At 46.5% G+C, this 27,744-nt stretch overlaps 4 protein-coding genes across 8 annotated transcripts in view; 3 read left to right on the top strand and 1 right to left on the bottom strand.

Moving 5' to 3' along the window:
• GTPBP1 (GTP binding protein 1) overlaps window positions 1-27,744 on the top strand; it is a 310,687-nt gene that overhangs the window by 33,051 nt on the left and 249,892 nt on the right. The gene's annotated exons all lie outside the window — the stretch shown is intronic.
• Window positions 1-27,744, top strand: part of CBY1 (chibby family member 1, beta catenin antagonist) — a 628,117-nt gene that overhangs the window by 416,631 nt on the left and 183,742 nt on the right. The window lies entirely within an intron of this gene.
• KDELR3 (KDEL endoplasmic reticulum protein retention receptor 3) lies at window positions 353-19,021 on the top strand. Its single transcript, XM_050806359.1, has 5 exons — window positions 353-614; window positions 6,926-7,026; window positions 12,773-12,931; window positions 14,384-14,636; window positions 15,630-19,021. Exons 1-5 carry the CDS (start codon window positions 524-526, stop codon window positions 15,668-15,670), a joined length of 645 nt encoding a protein of 214 aa, XP_050662316.1. The 5' UTR covers window positions 353-523; the 3' UTR covers window positions 15,671-19,021.
• Window positions 16,584-27,744, bottom strand: part of DDX17 (DEAD-box helicase 17) — a 23,349-nt gene continuing 12,188 nt past the window's right edge. Inside the window, exons 9-13 of one of the 2 annotated variants that reach the window (XM_050806204.1) lie at window positions 27,378-27,488; window positions 27,067-27,128; window positions 25,080-25,139; window positions 20,913-21,155; window positions 16,584-19,606 (exon numbers count right to left, since the gene is read on the bottom strand). In XM_050806204.1, the coding sequence (XP_050662161.1) occupies window positions 19,101-19,606; window positions 20,913-21,155; window positions 25,080-25,139; window positions 27,067-27,128; window positions 27,378-27,488 (982 nt within the window). In that variant the 3' untranslated portion in view covers window positions 16,584-19,100. The remainder of the gene's footprint in view (window positions 19,607-20,912; window positions 21,156-25,079; window positions 25,140-27,066; window positions 27,129-27,377; window positions 27,489-27,744) is intronic. The other variant, XM_050806205.1, reaches the window with a different exon arrangement.

Raw genomic sequence — 27,744 nt, 5'->3', positions numbered from 1 at the left:
GCCCCACAGGGCACTTCCACGTGCTGGCTCCTGCCAAGCGCTGGCACCAGTGTTATGGGGCCTGTGTACAGATGAGGAAACTGAGGCAGAGACAGGGGCTTGGTGGCAGGCCTCCGGTTTCTGCGGAGGGAAGGCAGAGGACACTTGGGGCATGGGCGGCATGGGTCGTGGCGGGCACCCGGCGCACACGGCAGCCGGGCGCAGGTCAGAAGCCCCCCGCGTCACTGGGCCGCCCCGCCCCGCCCCGCCCGGGAGCCGGGCGCTGGGATGGGCGGGAGGCGGGAACTCCAGGCCGCGCCGCTTCCTGGCTCCCCACCCTGCGCCGGCTGCCGCCCTGGCCACGTCACCGCCCGGCCAAGAGTGTGTGGGCGGCGGCACGGCGGGTGCGAACGCGGAGCTGTGAGGCGCAGGCAGGGCTCTAGGGCACCTAGAGACCAGGGCCGAGGACGTGGCAGCCGCCCTGCCCGCTAGAAAGTTTCCTAGAAGTTTGCTGAGCGCGGGCGCACGACCGACGGGCCGGACCATGAACGTGTTCCGAATCCTCGGCGACCTAAGCCACCTCCTGGCCATGATCTTGCTGCTGGGGAAGATCTGGAGGTCCAAGTGCTGCACGGGTGAGGGACGCCGGGCAGGGAGGTGCGGGACCCCCTCTCTGGCCAGCCTCATGCCCCTGCGTGCAGGGTAGGGCGCTCCACGGTGTCTGCTCAGGGTGGGGACTCCGGCATGGGGATCCTTGAAACTTTGCAGAGCTCCACTTCCAAAAATAATGTAAAGTTGTATAAAATCAAAGGAGGACCCCTCGAGATGATGGGAGGAGGGTGGGTTTGTTCCTGCACAGACGCCCCCTCAGGTTGGCAGTGTCACTGATGGTTGGAAGAGGAGGGGTATGAGGGAGGTCACAACCCCTCCCTCCCACCAGTTACACCCATTGTTCCCTCCACCCTCGATTGAGGGGAGAAGCTGGTATGCACTCAGGAAACGGCCCACGATTCTCAAGGTCTTCTCTTTCCTGCCCCTTCCCAGACCCCCCCCACCCCACCCCCACACTGAGCCCTCGTCCCTCTCCTGCCTGCATGTGTGGTATCGGTGGCTGTGATGTGGTAGGAGGGCACCAGCCTGGCTTAGGTGGGTGTGGAGCGGCCCCTGAACGGAAGCCGGGGAGGGCTGGAGGGGTACCCTGTTTGCATTCTGGCTGCCCTGCTGGGACTTTGGAGAAACGTTGAGGCTGGACTCACGGTCGCCAAACAGATTCAGAGCCACCAAAGGCTGCCAGAGCCTCCTGCAGCCATCTTTGTCCACCGGCGTCCTCGTGGTGCCTGCCCTGTGCCTGGCACTGGGTGTGCGGATGCAGGAATGAACTCAGGCTCCTCACGGGGCTGAGGAGGCCGAGAGTGGGCCCAGAAGGCCCTGTGGAAGAAGCAGCTCGGTGCTGGTCCTGGAGGACGAGCAGGTGTCCATCCAGGAAATGTGTGCTGTGGAGGGCTCTAGGGATGCAGAGGCACGGAGGTCACCAAGCACCGGGCATCCCCCCGGAAGGGTGGGCAGCCAGATTTGAGGTGGTCTGGAGGGAGATGAGTAAAGGAGGGAGGCTGGTCCAGATGTGAAAGGGCCTTTTCTGTCAGGCCAGGGAGTTGGGTCTGGGGAGCCTTCATGGTTTGGGAGCAGGAAAGGGGCCTGGAAGGGGGCCTGAAGCAGGTCGCTTTGGAAGCTTTGAGAGAGAAGGCACAGAGAGCTGGGGGAGGCCTGGCAGGGTGGGGGTCGGTGCAGACATGAACAATAGTAGAGTGCGGAGGAAGTGGTTCTAGGCCTGGAGGCCATTTGGGTTTGGGGTCTCTGGAGAGACAGGTACAGAGATGGTGTCTCTTCAGGTTCTTCCTCAGGGGAGGTGGCCAGGAATGCTGAGTGGGGGACCCGGAGCAGCAGGCCCTGGTGAGGGGAGAATCAGCTCTGACCTATCCCTGCACTTTCGCTGAGGGCCGAACGGAGTGAGCAACCATAACCAAGAAGGGACACTGGTACCTGGCCGCTGTCTGCCAGACACTGCTGGGCACCTGGAATACAGCCCGGACAGCAGAGGCCCAGCCCTGGTGGAGTTGACTTTCTTTTATTTTTTATTTTTATTTTTTTTGAGACAGAGTTTTGCTTTGTCCCTGAAGCTGAAGTGCAGTGGAACGATCTCAGCTCACTGCAACCTCCACCTCCCAGGTTCAAGCGATTCTCCTGCCTCAGCCTCCTGAGTAGTTGGAATTACAGGGACCCACCACCACACCCGGCTAATTTTTGTATTTTTAGTAGAGACGGGGTTTCGCCATGTTGGCCAGGCTGGTCTTGAACTCTTGACCTTAGGTGATTCACCCACCTCGGCCTCTCAGATTGCTGGGATTATAGGCGTGAGCCACTGCACCCACCTTTTTTTTTTGAGACCGAGTTTTGTTCTATCCCCTAGGCTGGAATGCAGTGGCGCAATCTCGGCTCACTGCAACATCTGCCTCCCGGGTTCAAGCTATTCTCCTGCCTCAGCCTCCCGAGTAGCTGGGATTACAGATGCCCGCCACCACACTCAGCTAATTTTTGTATTTTTAGTAGAGACGGGGTTTCGCCTCTCTACTAAAATTGGCCAGGCTGGTCTCGAACTCCTGGGCTCAAGTTACAGGTGTGAGCCACCATGCCCGGCCAAATGGTGGAGCTGACTTTCTAGTGGTAGGAAGCCATCGATAAACAATAGTCCTAGGAAACTGAGCAAATGACATGGTTTGTTAGAGGCCATAGTGAATACTATGGGAACAAAAAAGGGGCAGCTGGGTGGCAGGGATGGGCCTGTGCGTGCGCAGAGAGAAATCAGAGGTGAGGTGCCTGGATGGAGGCAGGGCCTGGGGTGACCTCAACAGAGCCAGTCCCAAAGGCCAGAGACTTGAGCTTCACTCTTGCTCCTCTCCTTGACTTGCTCTGTGACCCTGGGACTCTGTTTTCCCATTTGTCAAATGGGAGTGAGGGCTGCCCCGGCAGTGGGGTCCACCTGTGCTCAGTGGACCCCGAGGGGACTCCCACCTGTGCTCAGTGTGCACCCCGGAAATGATTGTTTTCTGTTTTTTTTTTTTTTTTTTTTTTTTTGAGACGGAGTCTTGCTCTGTCGCCCACTGGAGGCCAGTGGCCAGGCTCACTGTTGTCCTCTGTGTCCCTCCCGAGTAGCTGGGACTCCATGTGCAGTGTTAGCTTCCGATGGTGATCCACCCGTCTCGGCCTCCCAAAGTGATTGTTTTTTTCAAAAGTATGAAAACTATCGTGCTCAAGATCACCAGAGGGCTGGGCGCGGTGACTCACACCTGTAATCCCAGCACTTTAGGAGGCCAAGGCAGGTGGATCACCTGAGGTCAGGAGTTCAAGACCATCCTGGCACATGGCAAAACCCTGTCTCTACTAAAAATACAAAAAATTAGCTGGGTATAGTGGTGGGTGCCTGTAATCCCAGCTACTCGTGAGGCTGAGGCAGGAGAATCGCTTGAACCTGGGAGGCAGAGGCTGCAGTGAGCCGAGATCACGCCATTGCACTCCAGTCTGGGTAACAAGAGAGAAACTCTGTCTCAAACAAACAAACAAAACAAAACAAAACAAAAGATCACCAGGGTTCCCAAAGTGCTAAGGAAAATGTGAGTGAAACCCAAGAGGCTGGCAGGCTGAGGATGAAGAGAAAAGAGGGATAGGGGAAGGCCCATGCAGGTGGCCAAGCATCCCCTACTAGGGCTACCTCCCAGACTGTCCTAGGTGGGGCCAAGGGCTTCTCTGGCAAAGTCTGTGTGAGGGCTCAGTGAGATGAACATCAGGCCATCCCAGAGCTGGCCTCGGGTCAGTATGGCCTCCCCCAGTGGGGTTCATTACCCACTGCCAGCCCCACTGTCCCCCTCACCCTGGCAAGTGCACGTGCACGCAAGCCAGACCCCCCAAAGGGACTCAGATTCTCACTGAGCGTTGTGTATTCCTCACCTCAGTCCTGCCACTCTGCATGAGGGGCTGTTTGGCAGGTGAGGAATGTGAGACCCAGGCTCGCCCTCAAGCCAGCACATTCTCCAGGATGTTAGGGACTTCAGGGGTGTTCCTTCTTGCTCATTAAAAATGTTCCCCCAGGCTGGGTGCAGTGGCTCACGCATGTAATCCCAGCACTTTGGGAAGGAGGAGGATCACCTGAGCCCAGGAATTTGAGACGAGCCTGGGCAACGTGGCAAAAATCTTGTCTCTAGAAAAAATATAAAAATTAACCGGGCATGGTAGCATTTGTCTGTAATCCCAGCTACTCAGGAGGCTAAGGTAGGACAGTCATCCAAGCCTGGGGAGGTTGAGGCTGCAGTGATCTGTGATTGTGTCACTGTACTCCAGCCTGGGTGACAAAGTGAGACCCTGTCTCACAAAAGAAGAAAAAAAAAAGTTCTCCCACCCCAAATGTCTGGAACCAGAGGAGTGGTTAGAGAAGGCACAGTTCAGGGGTACAGGGGAACCAGACCTGAATCAGACACCATAGTAGTTGCCTCTTATCCACAGAGGATATGTTCCAAGACTGCCAGTGGATGCCTGAAACCACGGGTTAAACCAAACCCTATATATATACTGTTTCTTCCATCTGATAACCAAGACTGCTGGTTGGGCGCAGTGGCTCACACCTGTAATCCCAGCGCTTTGGGAGGCTGAGGTGGGCAGATCACTTGAGGTCAGGAGTTCGAGACCAGCCTAGGCAACGTGGTGAAAACCCATCTGTACTAAAAACACAAAAATTAGCCGGGCATGGTGGCGGGTGCCTGTAGTCCCAGCTACTCGGGAGGCTAAGGCAGGAGAATGGCGTGAACCCGGGAGGCAGACGTTGCAGTGAGCTGAGATCACACCACTGCACTCCAGCCTGGGTGACAGAGTGAGACTCTGTCTCAAAAAAAAAAAAAAAAAAAAAAAGTGGCCAAAGGACACTAAAGAGCATGAATGACAACAGAATGCAGCATGGATTCCTGGACAGAACCTAGGAATGGAAAAAGGGCAGCAGTGGGAAAACTGGTGAAATCAGAATAAAGCCTGGAGTTCAGTCAACAGTGCTCTACTGATGTTGATTTATTTGTTTTGATAAAGTACTGTCATTAAATATGATGTTTTTTTTTTTGAGACAGAGTTTCACTCTTGTTGCCCAGGCTGGAGTGCAATGGCGCAATCTCGGCTCACTGCAACCTCCACCTCCTGGGTTCAAGCGATTCTCCTGCTTCAGCCTCCCAAGTAGGTGGGATTACAGGCATGCGTCACCATGCCCAGCTAATTTTGTATTTTTAGTAGAGACAGGGTTTCTCCATGTTGGTCAGCCTGGTCTCAAACTCCCAACCTCAGGTGATCCTCCCGCCTAGGCCTTCCAAAGTGTTGGTATTACAGGCATGAGCCACTACCCCTAGCCCAAATACGATGTTAACATTAGAGGAAGCTGGATATATGGGACTCTCTGTATTGTCCTTACAACTCTGTTGTAAATCTAACATTCTTTCAAAATAAAAAGTTAAAAAAGAAAGAGACCAAAGTAGGTTAAGAAACAGCATTTAGACTGGGCGCGGTGGCTCACACCTATAATTCCAACACTGGGAGAATGAGGTAGGAGGATCACTTGGGCCCAGGAGTTTGAGACCAGGCTGGGCAACATAGTGAAACTCCGTCTCACTAATAATAATAATAATAACAACAACAAAATTAGCCAGTCTGATGGTTTGTGTCTGTAGTTCCCAGCTGAGGTAGAATTGTTTGAGTCCAGGAGATCGAGGCTGCAGTGAGCTATGATTGCACCACTGCACCCCAGCCTGGGAGACAGAGTAAGACCTTGTCTCTAAAAAGAAAAAATAAAAAAGGAAGAAACTGCATGGAGATTATGAAACCTTTTTTGTCAACTCAGTGCATCCATGTGCATCATATGTGTACACATAGGTGTCATGTGTGTACATGTTCACAAAGATCTGGAAGGATGAACCTAGGGCTTTGGGATATTTCTGTCTTTGCATCTTTATATATTGTCTGATTTTTGTTTTGCAAAGAGTAAATATAGGCATAACTTTTGTAACTAGAAAAAAGGCTTTTTGGCCGGGTGCAGTGGGTCATGCCTGTAATCCCAGCACTTTGGGAGGCCAAGGTGGGCAGATCACCTGAAGTCAGAAGTTCGAGACCAGCCATGGCCAACCTGGCGAAACTCCATCTCTACTAAAAATTCAAAAATTAGCCAGGCGTGGTGGTGGGCGCATGTAATCCCAGCTACTTGGGAGGCTGAGGCAGGAGAATCACTTGAACCTGGGAGGCAGAGGTTGTGGTGAGCCGAGATCACGTCACTGCACTCCAGCCTGGGCAACGGAGTGAGACTCCATCTCAAAAAAAAAACAAAAAAGAAAGAAAAAAGAAAAGGCTTTTAAAATCTTACAGTTTGAAAAATAAAATAGAATACTCCCCTGGCCCTGAACCTTCCTCTGCTTGCTGTGGTCTTCCTGGTGAATCAACACCTTGTAAAGTCAGTGAGTTGTTCTCCCTGAGACTGAGCTTTGGGGATTGTCAGTGGAACTCTGGGGGTGGAGTGAAGAGAAGCCTCAACAACCCCCACCAAGCCCGACTCACACCACCCCCGACATCCTCCCCAGAGCAAGAGCCCAGGCAGGCACACGCAGGGGGACTGGGAACTCGGTGTTCGTGTCTTTATTTGGAGACTGGGAGACAGATTACAGCTTAATGAGAGGAACAAGGACTCAAGTGATCTGATGGGAAGGGTGAGTTTCCTGGCCCTTAGGGAGCGACAGTGCCCTGGACAGGAGGTCTTTGAGTGGGAGTGGACACTCTGAAGGCCTCCCCAGCTCCAGGCTGTGCAGTTCTTGAGGGTGGGAAGGCTTAGGAGTCTGTGTCCTCATTGTCTCCTGTCTACCCTTGGCCACAGGCATCTCTGGGAAGAGCCAGATCCTTTTTGCTCTCGTCTTCACCACCAGATACCTGGACCTGTTCACCAACTTCATCTCCATCTACAACACAGTAATGAAGGTGAGCGGCTGGGTGATGATGGTCGGGGGAGGCCACCAAGCCCTCACAAACGGTGAGGTGGCCTGCTTGGAAACTCAGTGTGTGGAGCCAGGCCGACCAGGGTTTGAATCCTGACTTTGCTGCTTAGTGGCTACATGACCTCATCTCGGGCCTCTTTGTATATCAGTGTCCTCATGCAAAAATGAGGACAGAGCCGGGCACGGTGGCTCACGCCTGTAATCCCAGCACTTTGGGAGGCCGAGTCGGGTGGATGGAGACCATCCTGGCTAACATGGTGAAACCCTGTCTCTACTGAAAATACAAAAAATTAGCCGGGTGTGGTGGCACATGCCTGTAGTCCCAGCTACTCGGGAGGCTGAGGCAGGAGAATTGCTTGAACCCGGGAGGCAGAGGTTGCAGTGAGCTGAGATCACACCACTGCATTCCACCCTGGGTGGCAGAGTGAGACTCTGTCTCAAAACAATAAAATAAAATAAAATAAATAAAATAAAAGGACAATACCATTAGCTCAGAGGGTTTGGTTGGGAACATTAAACGAGATAATAAATGTAAATGTAAAAAACCCTGCCATATATTAAACATTCAATAAAGGGTCACACCTGTAATCCCAGCACTTTGGGAGGCTGAGGCGAGAGGACCGCTTGAGCTCAGGAGTCTGAGACCAGCCTGGGCAATGTAGTGAGACCCTGCCTCTACAAAAAATTTAAGAAATTTAGCTGGGCGTAGTGCTCATCTGTGGTCCCAGCTACTGAGGAGGCTGAGGTGGGACAATCACCTGATCCTGATAGGTCAAGGCTGCAGTGAGCCACGATCATGCCAGTGCAGTCTGGGCAACAGAGCGAGACCCTGTCTCAAAAAAAAAATGGTTTAGGTGATAGAGAAGGATTAGAGAGCTACTTTAGGGAGTGTGGTCAGGGCTTCTTCAAAGAGATGACATATAAGCTGACAGCTTAGTGACAAGGAACTAGCCGTGTAAAAATCAAAGGACACACTTTTTTCTTTTTTTTCTTTTTTTTTTTTTGAGACGGAGTCTCGCGCTGTGTCACCCAGGCTGGAGTGCAGTGGCGCGATCTCGGCTCACTGCAAGCTCCGCCTCCCAGGTTCACGCCATTCTCCTGCCTCAGCCTCCGAGTAGCTGGGACTACAGGCGCCCGCCACCACGCCCGGCTAGTTTTTTGTATTTTTAGTACAGACGGGGTTTCACCATGTTAGCCAGGATGGTCTCCATCTCCTGACCTCGTGATCCACCCGCCTCGGCCTCCCAAAGTGCTGGGATTACAGGCTTGAGCCACCGCGCCCGGCCCTTTTTTCTTTTTTTTTAAGACAGAGTCTCACTGTTGCCTGTTGCCCAGGCTGGAGCGCAGCAGCGCAGTCTCAGCTCCCTGCAACCTCCACTTCCTGGTTTCAAGCCGGGAGCTTGCCTTGTGCCTCAGCCTCCGAAGTAGCTGGGACTACAGGCGCCTGCCACCACGCCCAGCTAATTTTTGTGTTTTTAGGAGAGATGGGGTTTCTCCATGTTGACCAGGCTGGTCTCATACTCCTGACCTCAAGTGGTGCGCCCACCTCGACCTCCCAAAGGGCTGGGGTTACAGGTGTGAGCTACCGCGTCCAGCCAAAATGTAGATTTTAGTTGATTCCTATTAGATAATGTCTAATAGGAATCTTATTTCTTGTGCAGTGGTGTGGTCATGGCTCACTGCAGCCTCAACTTCCCAGGCTCAAGGGATCCTCCCACCTCAGACTCCTGAATAACTGGGACTACAGTCACACACCACCATGCCTGGCTAATTGTTTTGTATTTTTAATAGAGACAAGGTTTCGCCATGTTGCCCAGGCTGGTCTCAAACCCCTGGGCTCAAGCGATCTGCCTGTGTCAGCCTCCCCAAGTTCTGGAATTATCATGCTCAGCTAGGAGTCTTTTTTGTTGTTGAGATGGAGTCTTGCACTGTCGCTTAGGCTGGAGTGCAGTGGCGCAATCTCAGCTCACTGCAACCTCTGCCTCCCGGGTTCAAGCAATTCTTCTAACTCAGCCTCCCAAGTAGCTGGGATTACAGGCGCCTGCCACCACACCTGGCTAATTTTTTGTATTTTTTTAATAGAGACAGGGTTTCACTATGTTGGCCAGGCTGGTCTCAAACTCCTGACCTCGTGATCCGCCCACCTCGGCCTTCCAAAGTGCTGGGATTACAGGCGTGAGCCACCCCACCGCAGCCACCACACCCAGCCCCCACTGCCCCCACTTTTTTTTTTTTTTTGAGACAGAGTCTCCCTCTGTCACCCAGGTTGGTGTGCGGTATGGCAAAATCTTCGCTCCACTGCAGCCTCCACCTCCCAGGTTCAAGTTATTCTCATGTCTTAGCCACCTGAGTAGATTACAGGCATGTACCTGCCACCATGCCTGGCTTTTTTTTTTTTTTTTTTTTTTTGGAATCTAGCTCTGTCGCCCAGGCTGGAGTGCAATGGCGTGATCTTGGCTCACTGCAACCTCCGCCTCCCAAGTTCAAGCGATTTTCCTGCCTCAGCTCCTGAGTAGCTGGGATTACAGACGCATGCCACCATGCCCGGCTAATTTTTTTTTTTTTTTTTGTATTTTTAATAAAGACGAGGTTTCACCGTATTAGCCAGCATGGTCTCCTGACCTTGTGAGCCGCTCACCTTGGCCTCCCAAAGTGTTGAGATTACAGGCATGAGCCACCACGCCCAGCCTTTTTTTTTTTTTTTTTTTTTGAGATAGAGTCTCCCTCTGTCGCCCAGGCTGGAGTGCCAGTGGTGATCTCAGCTCATTGCAACCTCCGCCTCCCGGGTTGAAGTGATTCTCCTGCCTCAGCCTCCTGAGTAGCTGGGATTACAGGCACGCACCACCATGCCTAATTTTTGTATTTTTAGTAGAGGCGGGGTTTCACTATGTTGGCCAGGCTGGTCTCAAACTCCTGACCTTGTGATCCGCCCTCCTTGCCCTCCCAAAGTGCTGGGATTACAGGTGAGAGCCACTGTGCCCAGCCTAGGAGTCTTATTTCTTTTCTTTTTTTTTTTTCCTGAGACGGAGTCTCGCTCTGTCGCCTGGGTTGGAGTGCGGTGGCCAGATCTCAGCTCACTGCAAGCTCCGCCTCCCAGATTCACACCATTCTCCTGCCTCAGCCTCCCGAGTAGCTGGGACTACAGGCGCCCGCCACCTCGCCCGGCTAGTTTTTTGTATTTTTTAGTAGAGACGGGGTTTCACCGTGTTAGCCAGGATGGTCTCGATCTCCCGACCTCGTGATCCGCCCGTCTCGGCCTCCCAAAGTACTGGGATTACAGGCTTGAGCCACCGCGCCCGGCCTAGGAGTCTTATTTCTTTTTTTTTTTTTTTTTTTTTTTTTTTTGAGATGGAGTCTCGCTCTGTCGCCCAGGCTGGAGTGCAGTGGCCGGATCTCAGCTCACTGCAAGCTCTGCCTCCCGGGTTCGGGCCATTCTCCTGTCTCAGCCTCCTGAGTAGCTGGGACTACAGGCGCCCGCCACCTCGCCCGGCTAGTTTTTTGTATTTTTTAGTAGAGACGGGGTTTCACCGTGTTAGCCAGGATGGTCTCGATCTCCTGACCTAGTGATCCGCCCGTCTCGGCCTCCCAAAGTGCTGGGATTACAGGCTTGAGCCACCGCGCCCGGCCAGGAGTCTTATTTCTAAGAAAGAAGGGCTCCGTGGGGGAATTCTATCTTGCAGGGTTATTGAGAAGATCACGTGAGATAACATACAGCACCTAGAAAATATTTAACCAAAGCGGGTTGTCCTTCTCTTCCATATCAGAGACATCCCTTTGGGATTTCAGGCATGTTGTTACTAGTTGGTAGGGTGGAGGTTGCTGTTACTTGTGAGGTATTGAACTCATTCAGATTTAGTGAATGTGAATCTGAGGACTGGAAATCACCATCTACTTAAGTTCACACATGTATCAAACATCACCTGCCTAGTTCATTTCTCAGCCTAAGTCAGCCTTGGGCATTCCTGGCAGAGACGGCAGACTCAGCCCTTGGCATAGCTGAATGAGCTCTCGGAAGCTCAAACAGGCTAGTTTCTATATTTCTGAAATGAAAAATTGATCACCTCTTTCACTCATTCCAGCATTTGTTTTGTGCCAGGGACTGACTTAGGAGCTGGGGATTAAGAGGTGGACCCTGCCATGGAGTCCTCTCTTAGAGGGAAGATGGACTTGTACATAGACATTTACAAAGCATGTGATCACGGGTGAAAATGAACATGCTCACATGGAGCTCTGGCGACAGAATGTGTGCCTCATTCTAGAGAAAAAAGGATTGTTTCGAGGAAATAACTCCAAATAGGACTACAAATAGGAGTGTTCTAGGCCAGTGTGGTCCTGCTCCGGCAGCATGAGTGTCACTTGGGAACTTGTTAGAAATACAAACTTTAAGGCCGGGCGCGGTGGCTCACGCCTGTAATCCCAGCACTTTGGGAGGCCGAGGCGGGCGGATCACGAGGTCAGGAGTTCGAGACCAACCTGACCAACATGGTGAAACTAAACGTACAAAAATTAGCCAGGCATGGTGGCGGGCACCTGTAATCCCAGCTACTTGGGAGGCTGAGGCAGGAAAATCGCTTGAATCCAGGAGGTGGAGGTTGCAGTGAGCCAAGATTGCACCACTGCACTCCATCCTGGGCAACAGAGCAAGACTCCATCTCAGAAAAAAAAAAAGAAAAAGAAAGAAATACAAACTCTCACGTCCATCCAGACCTATGAAATCAAAAGCTCTTGGGGCAAGGGAAGAGATAGCATCTGTGGGGTTTTTTGTTTGTTTTTTTGTTTCTTTTTTTTGAGACAAAGTCTTACTCTTATCTCCCAGGCTGGAGTGCAATGGCATGACCTCGGCTCACCGCAGCCTCCGCCTCCCGGGTTCAAGCTATTCTCCTGCCTCAGCCTCCCGAGTAGCTGGGATTACAGGTGCCTGCCACCACGCCTGGCTAATTTTTGTATTTTTAGTAGAAATGGGGTTTCACCATGTTGGCCAGGCTGGTCTCGAACTCCTGACCTCAGGTGATCCGCCCGCCTCGGCCTCCCAAAGTGCTGGGATTATAGGTGTGAGCCACCATGCCCGGCCAGCATCTGTTTTGATGCATACTCGTTTGAGAACTGCTGGCCTGGAAGGTTAGAGGCTATATCAAAATGAAATCATTATATGCTAGAGGACAGCTACTGTGATTAGATGGAGAGCTTTTCTGAGGGAGCAATGGTCAGTTAATTCAAGGAATGTTAGCAGGCACATAAGTAGTCCCAGATTCTAGGGAGGCTGAAGCAGGAGGATCACTCGACCCCAGGAGTTAGAGGCCAGACTGGGCAACCTTAAAAAAAAATAATAAAGATGCTAGTCCTTATGGAATAATGCTCAGAAGTCACTGATGCATATCCAGAAAATTGTTTTAAAATTGTTTCAACAGCCCTGGAATGCCTCTGGGAAATCCCCTGAAATACACCAATCCTGTTTCGCCTAGTGTTCCACAACTGAAGGGGACAACAAGGGCACCTTTGACTCTTCATGGTAGCACTGTCAGTCCCAGTATAGAAGCATGGAGTTATTTAATGAAAGGGTCATTGACTTCAAATTCTAGGCAACTGGACTCAAGATAAATTGCAAACACATTTAACCTCTTCATGTTACATTATGGCAGAACACTGACCCTTAGGTTTGGTAGGCTAGGAGCCTAGTAAATACGCAGGGAAATGACTTCATAGATTCCCATGTCTCTCTCCCTTTTTAGGTGGTTTTTCTCCTCTGCGCCTATGTTACAGTGTACATGATATATGGGAAATTTCGTAAAACTTTTGACAGTGAGAATGACACATTCCGCCTGGAGTTTCTTCTGGTCCCAGTCATTGGCCTTTCCTTCCTTGAAAACTACAGTTTCACTCCGCTGGAGGTAAGGGAAGGGACTGAGTACCAATTCTCAAAGGGAAGTATGTTCCCCTGTATCCTTCCCTCCAGACCCTGGGCTTGCCTTCTGCTTACAACTGTGACCATTACTCATGTATCCTTCACTTGTAAGTTGAGAAGAAATTGACAGGCTATTTGCAATGCTTTACTTGGAAATGAGCACATCTAAATAGTCATGATGCCCATAAACCAAGCAAGCATCACAGCCCTACTTCTGGCTGTTGAGACCTTCTCTTCAACAGATGATTAGCAGATCCCTGAATCCCTGTAGCACAGTCCAGGCTCAGAAATTTCAGCTCAGTAAGTTTGGACTGTGGCCCATGAATCTGCAGGCAACAAGCATCTTGGGAGATTCTGATGCTGGTTTTTATGGACATGACTTTTTTATTTATTTATTTTTTGAGATGGAGTCTTGTTCTGTTGCCCAGGCCGGAGTGCAGTGGCACGATCTTAGCTCACTGCAACCTCCGCTTCCTGGGTTCAGGTGATTCTTCTGTCTCAGCTTCCTGAGTAACTGGGATTACAGGTGCGAGCCACCATACCCAGCTAATTTTTGTATTTTTAGTTGAGACAAGGTTTCGCCACGTTGGTCAGGCTGGTCTCCAACTCCTGACCTCAAGTGATCCACCCACCTCGGCCTCCCAAAGTTCTGGGATTATACGTGTGAGCCTGGCAACATGACTAGATTTTAAGAAATTGTGGCTTCATTTATGATTTTATACTATATAACTATCATTTTAAGTTCTTTTTGGCTGGACACGGTGGCTCACAAGGTCAGGAGATCGAGACCATCCTGGCTAACACGGTGAAACCCCGTCTCTACTAAAAAATACAAATAAATAAATAATTAGCCGGGTGTGGTGGCGGGTGCCTGTAGTCCCAGCTACTTGGGAGGCTGAGACAGGAGAATGGCGTGAACCCAGGAGGCAGGGCTTGCAGTGAGCTGAGATCGCACCACTGCACTCCAGCCTGGGAGACTCCATCTCAAAAAAAAAAAATTTATTTTTGGCCAGGTTTGGTGGCACATGCCTGTAGTCCCAGCTACTAGGGAAGGTGAGATGGAAAGATTGCTTGAGCCTAGGAGGTCGAGGCTGCAGGACGCCATGATCATGCCACTGCACTCCAGCCTGGATGACACAGCAAGACCCCATCTTTAAAAAACAATTAAAAGTAGTTTTTTATATAAATGCTCATGCCACACTGTGGAAAAAAAGCAGTATACTGTATAATCTTTCAAAAATTAGAAAAAAAAAAACCCCTTATATTTACCTAGAGATGGTACATTAAACTGATTAAAATATAATTTTTATTGAGAACTTTTTTCCCCCTTACTGTACCTCTTCCCCAGCAAGCTATTGTTTTAGTGATTATGTTCTTTTAAGGAGATGGGCCTCTTCTTGGTCTTGCTCAGTCTCTGGCCGCTTTCTCTTTGGCTCAGATCCTCTGGACTTTCTCTATCTACCTGGAGTCAGTGGCTATTCTGCCCCAGCTCTTCATGATCAGCAAGACTGGAGAGGCTGAGACCATTACTACTCACTACCTGTTCTTTCTGGGTCTGTACCGGGCACTCTACCTGGCTAACTGGATCAGGCGGTACCAGACTGAGAATTTCTATGACCAAATCGCAGTGGTGTCTGGAGTAGTACAAACCATCTTCTACTGTGACTTCTTCTACTTGTATGTGACCAAAGGTAGGTCCTGGGATAACAGCACTGATGCTGGCACTGGCCTAAGGAGTTACTCATCCATTCAATAAGTATTCCAGCAGATACAGACATGAACAGTCAAGTCTCTGCCATTCACAGTGCTTGTGTTCTAATGCAAGACAAATATTTTCAAGAAATGCCATCAAAACATGGTCAATAGGTTATGTGTACTATGCAAGACAGCTGTGAGATGACATTTGACAGAATACTTGGTTAGTAGTGAAAAACATTCCAGAACTTATTACAAGCCCCAAGGCAACAGCTTGGTGTGATGGACAAAAAGGCTAGCGCTGTCAAAATCTATAAACCTGGAGATAACAGGTCAACCAAGACCAGTTCACATAGGGCAGGGGTGTCCAAACTTTTGGCTAATTGTGTAGGGCTACACATAAAATACACTAATGATAGCTTATGAACAAAAAAAAACCTCAATGTTTTAAGAAAGTTTACAAATTTGTGTTGGGCCATAAAGCCATCCTGGGCCACGGGTTGGACAAGCTTGACCTAGCACCTCATAGGCCAGGGTAAGAGGTTTGCACTATGTTCTGATTGCCAAGGGCGGCTATTGTGTCATTAAAAAACCCAACCCACTAGCTGCTATGTAGGGTAAAAAGCAGTCCAAGTACAGTGACTAGCTATGGGGCAGTTGCAGTTGTTCAGGGAAAAGGCTCTAGGTAGAAAGAGATGTGGACACAAGTTCTGGGACTTGAGAGGGACTGCTGATGGACTGTTTGAGATGTACAACAGACAATTTGAGGCCAACTACTAAGTTTACAGCTGTGGGGAAGGGTGCCAGTAACCAAGTCGGGGATCAGCAGGTCCACAGTCAACCGGAGATGAAGACTCCCCCTTTGCTTTAACAATCGAACATATACTGTGAGCCGGCCATTAAGAGATGATAATAAGATTATGCACCAAGTTATAAAGCAGTCCTTTCATCAGATGGTAAATTCTCATTTCATCTCCGTTTTCTTCCAGTCCTTAAGGGAAAGAAGTTAAGTCTTCCAATGCCAATCTGAGGACGCTCTGAGATAGTCTACACCTTTAACAAGCACATGAAGGAAACTATTTTGAATGTTCTTTGGCAACTTATCCATAATCTGGGATCAAATGTTAAAACCAGAAAAAATGCTTAGTGTGGATTTCAGCAAAACTTGATCATCCCACCCAGAAGACCTTCTCATCAATAGACTGCCCTTAAAGACTCATTGTAAGGTCATAAAAACCTGGGCCAACTGCACAAATACGGTGCCTCAAAATGACTGCAACAAGAAACCTTAAGGTACCTTACCGACGAAAAAGATCAAATAAATGATTGCTCTCCAAGGCCCGAGGGCAAGACTCATGATGAGGAAGTCAACTCCAATCTGGAACAATGTCCCTCCTCTTAAGAATGTCCCAACTAAAGACCAGTTAAAATATTAGAGTATGCTCTTGTGAATTTCCACTTTCCAGGTAGGTGACCAAATTTAGGTGGTCAAGATATAAAGGTGACAGTTTTAAGTGTGAAACGTATTTCACTTTCATACTGCCTTCAGGACAGAAGCAAACCAAATTTACCAGGTTTGGCTGGAAGAGTTTTGTGCCTCATCTTTTACCGGTTTGAATTTTTTCAAACCAGTGACTGATACCTGCCTTGCACTTAGTACCTTAATACCAATAACCTAATGGTACTTAGGTGAGTACCATTTGCGCAATCACTGTTTTACTTATAAGCAGATACAGATACATCCAAACCCTTACCTCCTAGGTATCCTGCTAGGGTTTTCGATTCTAACTCTTGTATTAAGTTTAATCAATTCTACTTTCCTTTCAGTTTTAGGTGCTAATCAGTCAATCCAATATTCCCCACCTTTGTCTTGAAACAAAAACTGTTTTAAGATGTCTACATTGAACTATTCAGAGAATTTTTAAGCAATAAAACCTTACACCTTATTGTCAACAGTGTTTTTATTTATACCTACAAAAAGAAAACAAGATGGTATCAAAAGGACAATTTACAAACTAAGAATAGTAACATAGCTTTCAGCATCCTGTGCCTGCACATCACACATCTACAAATCTTTCAAGTCTTAATGCAACAGGAATGTTTGGAGACCAGCAAGAACATGAATAGAGAGCACTGATCCCAAGCAAAAGCCACTAACCTTTTAGATGAGAAGTCCACACAACGAATTGTTAGGGAGGATTGGGGGAGAAGCAGCCCATTGCTTAATACATTGAAACCCTTTCCCTAAGTTGAGTTTCAACCATGAATGCAATAACTAGCATAAAATGATTCTTCTGCTCATGTTCTGAAGCCAACAGCAGAACCTGAATTATGAGTGACAGACATGGAGGCAGAAGAGTTAAACTCTGCTAGATTTCAGCTGTGCTCAGGCCATAATAGCTTTTAAGGTTTTACTGTTATTTTGTGATTACAATGTCCCAGGTGGAAAAAGGGAAGCAAGCAATCCAAATAACCACTTGCTTGCAGAGACCTTTCCCTCAAACAGATGCTTTCAAGAGCTGCGAGAGAGTAGGGCATCCCTTGTGGTGGAACCTCTATGTTTAAAGAAAGAAGAAAAAAACCCAGAATTTGGTTGTAGAAAACAATGCCCACAACAGACTGGCCAGTGCTTAGACAAATTTGGGGTAGGGGAGAACACTTTGGTTTGAAAGCACAGAGCAGTTTGCCATGTTTCGTCTGTGCCTACCATCCTCCCTTGGCCTCAACTTCTATAAGATGCGGGGGACAAAAAGAGAAGTAAAGTTAAGAAAGAAGAAAGTGGAAAATTAAAAAAAAGATGTCAAAGTTTTTACATGCATACATTTCAGCTTATGCTGAAGACCTACCTGTATGTTGCACATTGAATCATACTTTCAGAACCCCTCAGAAACCATCCCTCTCTCCCTAAAGAATTTTAAAAGGAAAACAAAAACCTCGAACATAGATCTTACAAATCAGCAAGCATTCAAGCCTTAGCCAAAGAATGCAGTGGAGCCTTCCGCCTTAAACTGCATTGTGAATGAATACAAATTAACAGCATAAAAATTAATAGTCCCATATCAGATCTGAAAGGGGTTTCTGGGGCTGTCTGATGTCTCTACCCTGTTGTAGTGAACACAATAGCAGAAAATTCTTTCTGGGTTCATCTGCTATATAAAAAGTCTTGGTAAAACAGCAATACTATGAAGAGGATGATCTCACCTACCTTCAGATGGAGGAAAAGTGAAAAGGACTTAGGCTTTAGTCCTCCATGACTTTTCTTAAGCACTACCTACCTGTAATAAGCTGAGTGCAAAAGGATGCCGAAGAAAATCTGCACCCAGAAGCTGTTAGAAAGCACTGCAGAGAACAGGGTATGAAGAAAATAAGAGTTCTTAATAAACCCTGAAGATTCTTTGTTCAAGGTAACTTTGCAAAAGGGCAGAGTAGCTGGCAAAGAGTTGTTTTTTTTCTAGCTCTACACTGCATTTCAAAAGAAAATCTGCCCATTTTGAATATATTGTTTATAATTAAATGTGCTTTTTACACTGCAGGTCAATATAAAAACTGGTTAGTTTCCAGTGAGCATTTATGTTCATTTGCTCACAGCAGCTGTCTGGCTGGAAAATTAATTTCACAGATGGTCCCCAGTTTTACCGAGAAATATAGGCAGCTTCCACCCAGATGCTGAGATGCTACAGTTAAACCACTGCAATAAACACTTGTGGTTTTTAATTTAAAGGATACACAAGACTCCGCATTTTAATTTCTAACCTGACACTAAAATGGTTATTTTTCAGTAATGGGGGTGGGGGAAAGGCAGAGTGTAAAGGGAGATAAAACCAATTAGTGATTTTTAACTGTCAAATGCACTCAAGCAATCAGTCAAAACAGGCCTGAGGAAACCTGTTCCAACTTGAGAAACATTTAAAAGCACAAAAGAAAATGTGCAGGGAAATCCCTGTTTGTTTTCTAACCCAGTAATGAGAAATTTAAAGCACAGATGCCATCTTCCTCTGCAAAACGATTCAGCCCTCCCCCTCCCTCCCTCCCTCCCCACCAACTCAGAAAAAAACAAAAGATGGGCTCCCACAAAAGGGCCTAATACCTTACTCTTTAAGATGAAAAATAGCTCGAATATCTTCAACATGCAAGAAGTTGGGGGAAGAAATTAATCTCTTCCAGTCAGCTATATATATATATATATGTATTTTTTTTTTTTTTTTTTTTTTACAAAATGTTATTACAGACTGGATCATTTTGGCGGGCAGAAGAAACCTGGCAGTGAATTCTAGCTAATCTGCATGAAAAGACAAATCACGATGGTTGGGGAGAAAAATTAATAAAAAAAAAAAAAAAGAGAAAAGAAAAAGGAAAAAAAAAAAAGAAGAAAAAAAGAAAAGGGGAAGAGGAAAAAAAAGGAAAGAGTGTTCCTTAAAATGTAATTTAAGTCTGCTGGAGTCACTACCACTTGAGTGGTTTCATTTACGTGAAGGAGGAGGAGGGGGAGGAGGAGGAGGGTATTGGTAGGCAGTCTGCCCCATGTAACCTATCATATTGGTAGCTCCCGGAGGCTGTGCAAACTGTTGTGACATCAGTGGCTGTGGCTGCTGCCCAGACCGGCCTATCCCACTAAACTGCTGGCTAGAGCTCTGCGAACTTCTCCCAGTTGAGGTGGTGCTACTAGCTCCGTAAGTGCCAGCACCATATTCTTGAGCCGTATAGCTACTGGTGCCATAAGCAGCTGCCCCATAGGTGCCTTGACCATAGGTGTATTGGCCTGCTTGTGCTCCAAAGGCAGAATTTGGACTTCCATAGCCACTGCCATTAGCATAACCAGCTCTATCGGTTTCACTACGATCCCGATAGCTTGCAGAGTCTCTCCGGCCACCATCCTTGACTCCTCGAAGCCTTCGGTCACATTCATCCTGATACATCAGATTGGGATTGTTGGCTGAAGAAGTGGTCCGGTAACGAGAACGACCACCTAATGGGAAGATACAAGGGAATTTTTAATGCCAGATGTATGACCTAAACATAACAATATAAAAATTCTATTGGGTACAAAAGTATTAAGCATGTTTCCTTGATACTTAGTTATGCTGGCCAGCCTCCAAGTTAGTACTGTAAAAATATACTCATAATTTGATTATTTAATGGGGCACATTCAAAAGCACAGTAAATACCAAAGGACACTAGACCTTTTCACCCTTTTAGTCCCTTTACTTGAGGATGATCAAGAAACACGGTGTTACAATACGAAACCTTGAGTCAGGAAGCCCAGATCCTCGGATATTCTGCAACTATACATCCAACTGCTATGTTGTCTCAGTTTCTACCCACCACTAAACAGTGTAAAATGACTGATCTCTCCGTATGGAAAACTGTAAACCTAATATACTACTAAGCATTTTTGAAAGTATTAAAAAAAAAAGCAACCATGACCGGGGGCACACTGGCTCACTCTTGTAATCCGAGCACTTTGGGAGACTGAGGCAGGAGGGTCACTTGAGGTCAGTACTCTACAAAAAATACAAAAATTAGCTGGGCATGGTGGCACACGCCTGCAATACCAGCTACTTAGGAGGCTGAGGCAGGAGAATCGCTTGAACCCAGGAGGCAAAGGTTGAAGTGACCCGAGATCGTGCCACTGCACTCCAGTCTGGGAGACACAGAGACTCTTGTCTCTGCCCCCACGCTGCCAAAGCAACCACATTAAAACTCAGACTAGTCTCGGCGGGGTGTGGTGGCTCACTCCTGCAATCTCAGCACTTTGGGAGGCCGAGACAGGTGGATCATCTGAGGTCAGGAGTTTGAGGCCAGCCTGGCCAACATGGTGAAACCCCATCTCTAATAAAAAGACAAAAATTAGCCGGGTGTGGTGGCAGGCGCCTGTAATCCCAGCTACTTGGGAGGCTGAGGCAGGAGAATCACTTGAACCTGGGAGGCGGAGGCTGCAGTGAGCCGAGATCGCACCATTGCACTTTAGCCTGGGTGACAGAGCAAGACTCCGTCTCAAAGAAACAACAACAACAAAAAACAAAACACAACAACAAAAAACACAGACCAGTCTCTAAGGAAAAAAAAATTCACAATTTAGCTTAACTGATAGAACTATCACAACAAACTTCACATTTTCTTAGTTGAAAAAGGTTATAAAAAGCATTAGGCAGTGTCCTTTGTTATGAAGCAACACACTTAAAGCCTTCGCATGGTTAAAAACAGCAACTAAAGCAAGGCACAGTAAGCATAAAGGGATACCTTGGCAGTACCTGGAAAACTCCAGGACTTACCCTTACCCCCGCCTCCGCCGCCACCTCTGTGGTCCACAAGCTGCATCAGTTTTGGATTGATAGCCTGATTGGCCTCTTCCAGCACTTTGATAAGCTCTCTGGCCTGTTTTAGGTTCCCTGGGGTGAAGAAGGTATAGGCGGTACCCTTGTTGGTGCTACGGGCTGTTCGGCCAATACGGTGCACATAATCCTCTGAGCTGTTTGGATAGTCATAGTTGATCACAAACTTGACATCTTCCACATCTTCCACGTCAATGATGAGTCAGTGTGTAGGTTGATGTGGCAGGGAAAGAGAAGGTAAAGGACATGCCAACAACAGGTGGGAAGCACGAATGCAGATGACAGCAAGAGGAAAGAAGGTGAAGTTAGTAACCACTCTGAACAGAAACAAAAAAAGACTCATCCCAACAGAGTAAAAGAGGATTACTGATTCCTAGGACATGCATGGGAAGTAGCATCTTTATTGGCTGTAGAATCCTAAGGGAATCCCATCCAAACATCCAAACTCCTGCCTCTGCTACATTTTACCAATATACTGACAGGAGTTACATCAAGATTGGTCTTCAGACGCAAATTCCAATACTATCCTTTACAAAAGTGGAATGTAGAACAAAGTGGTAAACCACTGTTAAGTTACAAGGCCTAATCACTTCTACTCTGTTGGGAGAAGCCTGGCAAAATCTACCAACAACGTAACAAACTTACCTTTAAACCAGTCACAGAGCAAAGTAAAAAAAGGAGCTTCATATATTTTATTACTACAATTTAAAGGAAACTTAATCAAAACATTTAACGTTTTTTTTGCTCTTATATTTTTAAGAAACTGAGTAGAGTCAAAGCTGTTAAGTACACACCTATTTTCCTTTGCAGAAACATCCAGATTATCTATCCCCTTTCAATTACAAGAGCACATTACACTAAAATTTTACTGTACTACCAAGCCCAGCTTCTGCCAAAATGAGGATATTTTTGCTCAACTCAAGGTTATTTCAACTCAGGACTTGTTTCAATTATCAATGATTGTCTACGTGACCTGGGAAATTAAATTAATAGCCAAAGAATGTGGGAAAACCATGAAACCTTGAGACACAAGTTTAGTATTCTCTCCACTGCTGGGAATTGGGCTGAATAACCTCCTAAGGCTTAAAATGTAAATGTTAGTGTAATGCTTTCAGCTGAATGTATATTTTTACCTAAACAAACAATTTTAAGAATATAACAAAGAATCCTACTGTTTTGTGGAAAAAAATCTGCATTTTACAAAGAATATTCAGAAAATATCCTAGATAAAACACAGATTTTTGTGATATAAATAATTAAAAAACATTCTCTGTTTGTTACCAGACCGATGCACACTCCCTCCTCCTTTGGGAAACCGCTGCAGCCGATCCCGTCTCTTTGCCTTTTATTTTTGGCGGCCTCCTTTCGAAAACTCCGCCTTCTGACACGGGACCACTGGAGCGCGGGGAGCATGCATCAAGGGTCCGTGGCAGTGAGAAGTCCCCACACACGCTCGCTCTGTGAACTGGCTTAGATGCTTCTCTGTAGCCCCATTTGGTTGCCAAGCGCCGGAGAACCTGGGTTCGGGTAAAAATTTCAGGTCCTCCAACGCCTCCCCCAAGGATAATTGGGGTGATTGTAGAAAAAAATAATTAATAAAAAAAATGTAAGTTACATCCAAAGGGTCAGACTGCATCTATTGCCCAGACTGGATTAATTTCAAGGGAGAAAGGGGAGATTAAAAAAAAAAATTAGCTGTTGTTACAGGGCTTGTGAAGAAGGGGCATTATGTCTGTTTCTTATTACAATAAAGGCTCCTCGGTCTTTACTGACCCCTAAAGTCCTGAATCACACCAGAAAGACGAGAAGGCACTTATCACAGGGGGCAGCTTGAGTCTCCGGCTAGGGTCGTTGACGCAACAAAGGAAAAAAGAATTTACAGGGCCAGGGTGGATGTAAGACAGGGGGGTGGGGAATTCTACTCCATGGTATCTTCAGAGCTAAGATAACGCTCCTTATGCAATCCCACTGCATATGACCATGGCAGCAGAACAAGTTCAATTACTACACTGGATGCGTAAGTGTGCTTTCCTAGCAGAAAGCACCAGGGGCTGGAGTCAACAGTTCACATGCTAATACTTGGAAGTATTTCTGGGGGTGTTCAATAGAGGGCAGACATGATGCAAAGTTCTTCATACTAGAAAGGTGTCCTGTGTGTGCACACACAGCTGGATGGGGGCACATATGAGCAAGCGTAGAATTTGGTTTTCTCCAGTCAAGTCTACCCTGATGTTATCTGTGCACTGCCACAATATTATCTTGCTGCCTTTCTAGATGATGCTGTAGCAGAGTAAGAAATCGAAAGTTAATGTTTTGGTCAGCTGACTGGGATAGGAACTTTTTGTTTGAAAGGCCCTATGACATGGCCTGAATCTCCAATCACTAATTAGGAGGGACTAAGTCTAGCCAAGAGGCTCATCTAGAGCTGCTTCCGGCCAATGTAGATTTGTCTCGGCCATGTATTGAGTGATCTGCAGCTGATATCAAAGCTTCTGTTAAAAAACAAAACAAAATAAATTCAATACTTTTAGTTTAACAGTGTGTAGTTTAAACACAAAAAAGGAAAAATAAAAAATATCCCAGTGGAAAGGGAAGTGGGAGCCTAAGGATGACTATTATAAAATTATGGGAATCAAAGAACTTACCTGAAGGGAACATTTAAGAGACCATCGCTTGACAGGAAGTGAAAAAAGGCCTGGTGACTCAGCTGAAAATTGCACCCCTGTCTATGAGGTAGAAGCCTTCACTTTCCAGGATCTTGTAGGACATTGGTCAGAATTCTGCCATTTTGGTGGGTTTTCTCCCTCTTTTGATTTTTTACAAGGCAGCAAACAAAGGGGCCCAAAACAAGCACTGATGTTGAGTAACAAGAAACAGACTCGGGTACCTTCCCTCTCCCCTCACTTGGATGAGTGGGGGTGGGATGAAGAGTCTAAGTTATTCTAATGGTAGCCAATTAATTTGGTTTAGAAATGCAAGGGGACGTAGAGCAAATATTTTTAATTGTCTAGGCAAGATGCACAAAGAAGCTACCAGCACATAGCAAGCCTGTTTAAAAACCAACCATTACTGAAAGCTTTATGTAAACTGCTTTCAGGCCTCCGCCTCCTCTCCCAACAGGCCCAAGTTCTAATGGCACAGATCCAGACATGACCTCAGAGGGCAGAGGGGCAGAGAGAACTTTCCATCATGGCTGCAGGTCACCACCTCTGAAGGAGGGAATGATGAGTGCAATGCATAAAAAGGCTTCATTACGTTTGTATTCCAGTCTGAATACCTGTTCTCTTTATATTAAATAGTATAAGGGAATAATACGGTACTTCTCACCTTACTGGGCAAATTAAATACTTGTCAATGATTTAAGGATTTCCTTGTAATACAGATAATCTTTTTTTAATATAAAAGTTCTGAGTTAGACCTGTTTAGCTCAGAATAGTGGGCTAAACTACCATAAAATTCTCTGTATATCTTAAATGGTAATGGGTCAAAAACTCCAGAAAACTATCGGTTGGATAACACACCTATAGATAAGCGTATGGGTAGGAGGAGGGGATAGCCAAGTGCCCATGATAATTTGACGTCAGTAAATTAAACTGGGCAATACAAATTTGATTGCTATTCTGATACTGCATTAGACTTATAACATTCCATCTAGTAAGCATTCATAAAACTGGACCTCTGTATATATCTAACTTAGACAGGGATAGGGAAAAGAATAACTGAAGAAACTAGCTTACAATAGCTAGGTTTCGTCAGGCTTATTCTATCCAGCCAGAAAACACCACCAGAGAGAAGTTGAGCCATTCAACTGACTGCCTCCTCTCCCTGTTTGTATAGTCATGCCTAGGCCTTGCTGCAGACCAAAGCCTGTTTGTTAGGAGCAGGAAGAGAATCTGAAAATAAAAGGGGGGTGGGGGAAACCAAGGTTTTAAAAAAATTGTGGGGGGCGGGGAACGGGGAGAATCACGCTTTGTATTCTTTTCTTTCAAATATTTATCTAACCACATGTATATACAACTTTCTAAACTTGAAGTTTGAATTTGAAATGACAAATCTTTAAACCAAAAGATACATATACCATTGACAGAGACGCCTATCTATACAAACCTAGCCCACGGGAGGCTACATCTGTAGCAATAAGGATGGGTGCCTTTCCAGAACGGAACTCTGTAAAAACAAACAATAATCATCATCAAATAAGCATTCCTAGCTATCTGATCTGTTTACATCATCATGTTAAAATTTCAAATAATGGTGTCAGAAAATCCCAGGCTCTTATAATGACAGACAGTTATTCTTTTGAAAACCTTTATCACACTCATCTTCAGCAGTACAATAGTCACCTCTACTAATAACGAAATACTGTTAAGATAGTGTGGCAATTTGTTACATAATTAATATGAGCTAGAATTTTTTCCCCTTGAAGTTATTTCCCAAATGAGACACAATCAAAAGCTGGGGTTTGGTAGGAAACAAGTTTAAAAGATACGAAATGAAAAGAACTGAATTTCCCCCCAAGAGGTATGCATATTATTTCTTTTTCTCTCTTTTTTTTTTTGAGATGGAGTTTCGCTCTTATTGCCGAGGCTGGAGTGCAGTGGCGCAATCTCGGCTCACAGCAACCTCCGCCTCCCGGGTTCAAGCGATTCTCCTGCCTCAGCCTCCCAAGCAGCTGGGATTACAGGCATGTGCCACCACACCAGGGTAATTTTGTATTTTAGTAGAGATGGGGTTTCTCCCTGTTGGTCAGGCTGGTCTCAAACTCTCAACCTCAGGTGATTCGCCCACCTCAGCCTCCCAAACTGCTGGGATTACAGGCGTGAACCACCGCGCCCAGCTGCATATTATTTCTTTTTTTTTTTTTTTTTTTTTTTTTTTTTTTTTGAGACGGAGTCTCTGCCGCCCGGGCTGGAGTGCAGTGGCCGGATCTCAGCTCACTGCAAGCTCCGCCTCCCGGGTTCACGCCATTCTCCTGCCTCAGCCTCCCGAGTAGCCGGGACTACAGGCGCCCGCCACCTCGCCCGGCTAGTTTTTTGTGTTTTTTAGTAGAGACGGGGTTTCACCGTGTTAGCCAGGATGGTCTCGATCTCCTGACCTCGTGATCCGCCCGTCTCGGCCTCCCAAAGTGCTGGGATTACAGGCTTGAGCCACCGCGCCCGGCCTGCATATTATTTCTTAAATAAGATATGGCCTCTTCCATTTCTCAATGGCTTCCCTTAAGAGTAGTCCTGAAAAAAAGGACTGAAAGGAAATATGCTAAAATATGACTCAATAATTAGGAAGCATTTTTAAAAAATATTTCACTAACAGTTTAATTCTCCCCAAATGATAGTTATATTTTTACAATCAGAAGGAAAAAATTGAAGACTTTATTAATAAAGGGAGGGTGGTGAAAGTTGTGACAAAGTTGAAAGAGCCAGCATCATGGACCATGAGCACATACTAAAAGTGCCCTCAGTAATTCAATTAACTATACAGCAGGGGCAAGACAAACAGGCCTTTGGGCCACATCTGGCACAACACCCACTTTTGCAAATAAATATTGTTGGAACACAGCCATGTTATCTCTGAGACATGGTCCCACTCTGTTACCCAGGCTGGAGTGCAGTGGCACGATTTTGGCTCACTCCAACCTCTGTCTCCTAGACTCAAGCAATCCTCCCACCTCAATCTCCGGAGTAGCTGGGGTTACAGGCGTGCACCACCAAGCTTGGCTAAGTTTTGTTTTGCCTTTTTTTTTTTTTTTTTTTTTTTTTTTTTAAGAGACAGTACTTCACTATGTTGCCCAGACTGGTCTTGAACTCCTGGGCTCAGGTGATCCATGCACCTCGGCCTCCCAAAGTGTTGGGATTATAGGCATGAGCCGCCAACAGTGCCCAGTCTAGGCCATTTCTTTACATATTATCTATGGCCTACAGCTTTTGTCCTAAAACAGCAGCGCTGAGTGGCTATAACAGAGACCACCATTTGGTTTACAAAGCCAAGCATACTTACTATCTGGCCCTTTACAGAAAGTTTGCCTATCCCTGAAATAGAGCATGGACATTCACTTATGGTGGGAAAAAAAAAATCAACAAAAAATGCTTAAACTTACCATTAAGTACCCAATCTCTTTCTGGTTGACTCTTGTCTCCATGGATACACATAGCTGGCCAACTATCAGAAGAAAAATAACCGATATTTAAAAAATATTTTAAAATAGGGAAAATCAAACTTTAAAGCCAAATGCTATAATGCAATTTTTTTAAGGTTTGTCAGGCTTCATGAATAGATGACTGTGCTCATTAGAAGAGCAAACTGCATGGATAGGCATTATTGAAATATTACACAGCATTTGGAATACCAATTTAGAAATTTCCAGTTAACTATAAAACCAGAGGTTAACTGCCTTGGTGCTATACTCACCCATCTCTGCGCATCCTTCGAGTCAGATCATCACAGCGTCTCTTTGTCTCCACAAATATTATTGTTTTGTTTTCCTTTTCAGCCATTATTTCTTCCATTAGTTGGATCAATCTGAAAACAAGACCAACAATGCAGTCATCACACAGAAAGTATCTATTATGTGGAAGATTATGTCTACAATATCAACTCCCAAAGCTATAGTACTTTCTTTGCACATTACGTTTTTAAAATTTTAAACCAACATTAATATGGAGTCCTGAGTCAGGTTCTGCTATGTGCTCAAGAAATACTAATTCATACCACTCATACTATCCTCACAGCAAGTCTCAAGTGAGTGGTATTATTCCCATGTCCCAGATGAAGAAAC

Source organism: Macaca thibetana, chromosome 10 (genome assembly GCF_024542745.1).
Source record: "Macaca thibetana thibetana isolate TM-01 chromosome 10, ASM2454274v1, whole genome shotgun sequence".
In the NCBI taxonomy this organism is placed as follows: domain Eukaryota; kingdom Metazoa; phylum Chordata; class Mammalia; order Primates; family Cercopithecidae; genus Macaca; species Macaca thibetana.
Note: the sequence above shows the minus strand (reverse complement) of the source record. Positions and strands in the feature narration are given on the sequence as shown.